This window comes from Pterocles gutturalis, unplaced genomic scaffold (assembly GCF_000699245.1).
Source record: "Pterocles gutturalis isolate BGI_N339 unplaced genomic scaffold, ASM69924v1 scaffold31593, whole genome shotgun sequence".
NCBI classification, from domain to species: Eukaryota; Metazoa; Chordata; class Aves; order Pterocliformes; family Pteroclidae; genus Pterocles; species Pterocles gutturalis.
The window spans coordinates 1-2,074 of NW_010121455.1; the positions used below are offsets into that span (position 1 = coordinate 1).

Below are 2,074 nucleotides of genomic sequence, written 5' to 3' on the forward strand. Positions count from 1 at the left end.
CCCAACGGCATCCTCTGGGATGTGCAATGTGTGATTTGGTCATGGCTCGCTTGGAGGAGATGTGGAATGTGGGCATTGAGCTGCCAGAGGGCTCCCAGTTATTTTCTTTTTTCCAGGATTTGTCCGGCTGGTGGGAGGGAAGAACCACTGCTCAGGCCGTGTAGAGATCCATGACAAGGACCAGTGGAAACCCGTCTGTGATTCACGCTTTGGTCCCAAAGCTGCTGACGTGGTCTGCACAGAGTTGCAGTGCGGCGTGGCTCTGCCTGACCCTGGCCCAGCTCACTTTGGAGAAGGGGTCGGTCCCATGTGGGACGGAGAGCTGCAGTGTGTGGGGAATGAATCCCTCCTCATCTCCTGCCCCAGAGGGTCCTCCAGGAACCAGCCCTGCCCCCACATGAACAGCGCTGTTGTCACCTGCACACGTGAGGATTCAGGGTGGGGTATTGAACACCGGGGCTGTGCTAGGGGTTGGGGAACAGCGCAAGGATGGGTATGCAGACAGGGGGGGTGATGGGTCACCTGCAGCATGAAAATTATGGAAAAGGAGAAGAAAGGCATGCTGTCCCTTTGGCCTCTCTGCCAGCTACTGAGGGTGCAAGAGCACCAACCCTCCCTCTCTCCTCCTCCTCTGTCCCCAGAGTACACAGGGTTCAGGCTGGTGAATGGCAGCACGGCATGTGAGGGGAGGGTGGAGGTCCAGGTGCTGGGGACCTGGGGGACCCTCTGTTCCACCCGCTGGGATCTGTCGGATGCCCACGTTCTCTGTCGTCAACTCAACTGCGGGTTTGCTGAGTCCATTCCTGGAGGAGAGCATTCTGGGAGAGAGACTGGCCCTGTCTGGAGAGACTCATTCCACTGTGAGGGGACTGAAGCCCACCTGGGACAGTGCCCGGTGATCACCCTGGGGGTCTCACCCTGCTCCCACGGGAACAACGCTGCTGTAATTTGCTCAGGTGAGTGCCAGAAAAATGCTGCATTAACTCCATTTGCCCTTTGTTTGTATGACATGGCCACCCAAAGCAGGGGTCCCGTGGCAGAACCAGGTGAATTTCTCCCTGGAGGAACCCTGGCTTCCCCAGGAGCCGTCTGGAGGGCTTTGCCTGCTCAGACTGACTGCTCTGCTGTGGGAGAGCTGAGGACTGAACAGAGGCAGGCATCTGCCCCCAGGAAAGTAGTTTATGCCCTGGTGGCACCGCTCCTCTGTTCTCCTACTGTGTGACAAGCTCAGGACAGGGCTACGGGTTCTGCTCCATCCCTCTGGCTGCAGACAACTGCATCCCATCCCCACCAGAGAGCCCTGCAGAGCTTCATCCCACCCTTAGCAGCAGCAGACCTGGGTGTGAGCTGCAGAATGGACCCAGGCTTTGCCCCCACTTCTTGTCAGCACAAGGCTCAGTCTTGTCCTGTTTGGTCAGAAAATCCCCCTCGCCCTGTTCCCTGAAGGGTGCCATGCTCCCAGGTGGCACCATGGGCTGTGGCATCTCTGCTTTCCCAGGCTCAGCCGGCTTTGCATCCCTGCGGCTGGTGGGTGGAGGGAGCCGGTGCGACGGGCGAGTGGAGATCTTCCAGCACGGGACATGGGGCAGAGTCCTGGATGACCAGTGGGACGTGCAGGAGGCCAGCGTGGTGTGCCGGCAGCTGCGGTGTGGAGAGGCAGCCAGAGCCTACAACCCCCCAAAGCCTGAGCGAGGGACGGGCCCCGTGGGGCTGCGAGGGGTCCGGTGCGCAGGGCACGAGGCCAACCTGACCCTCTGCAACACCTCCCTGCCCGAGAGTGCACTGGCGGCAGGGGTTGTGGAGGATGTGGGAGTCATTTGCTGGGGTGAGTGGCACTGCATCAGCCCTCCCAGGCTCTGGTGGTGGGCACCAGTCCCTGACAACAAACAGGGATTCTCCCTGCTGCAGGGAGCCTGCGGGTCCGGCTGGTGAACGGCGCTGGGCGCTGTGCTGGGAGAGTGGAGATCTACTACCAGGGCAGCTGGGGGACCGTCTGCGATGATGGCTGGGACCTGTCTGATGCCGCCGTCGTTTGTCGCCAGCTCGGCTGCGGAGGGGCGGTGGAGGCGGTTGG

At 60.9% G+C, this 2,074-nt stretch overlaps 1 protein-coding gene across 1 annotated transcript; it reads left to right on the plus strand.

Annotated features, from left to right (window-relative positions):
- Window positions 1–116: 116 nt before the first annotated feature.
- Window positions 117–2,066, plus strand: LOC104464523 (scavenger receptor cysteine-rich domain-containing protein SCART1-like; the record flags this gene model as incomplete). The annotated part of the gene is made up of 4 exons (XM_010077256.1): window positions 117–425; window positions 642–956; window positions 1,499–1,825; window positions 1,909–2,066. Coding segments are annotated over 4 exons (1,109 nt in total), but the record flags the coding sequence as incomplete, so codon positions are not given.
- Window positions 2,067–2,074: the final 8 nt, after the last annotated feature.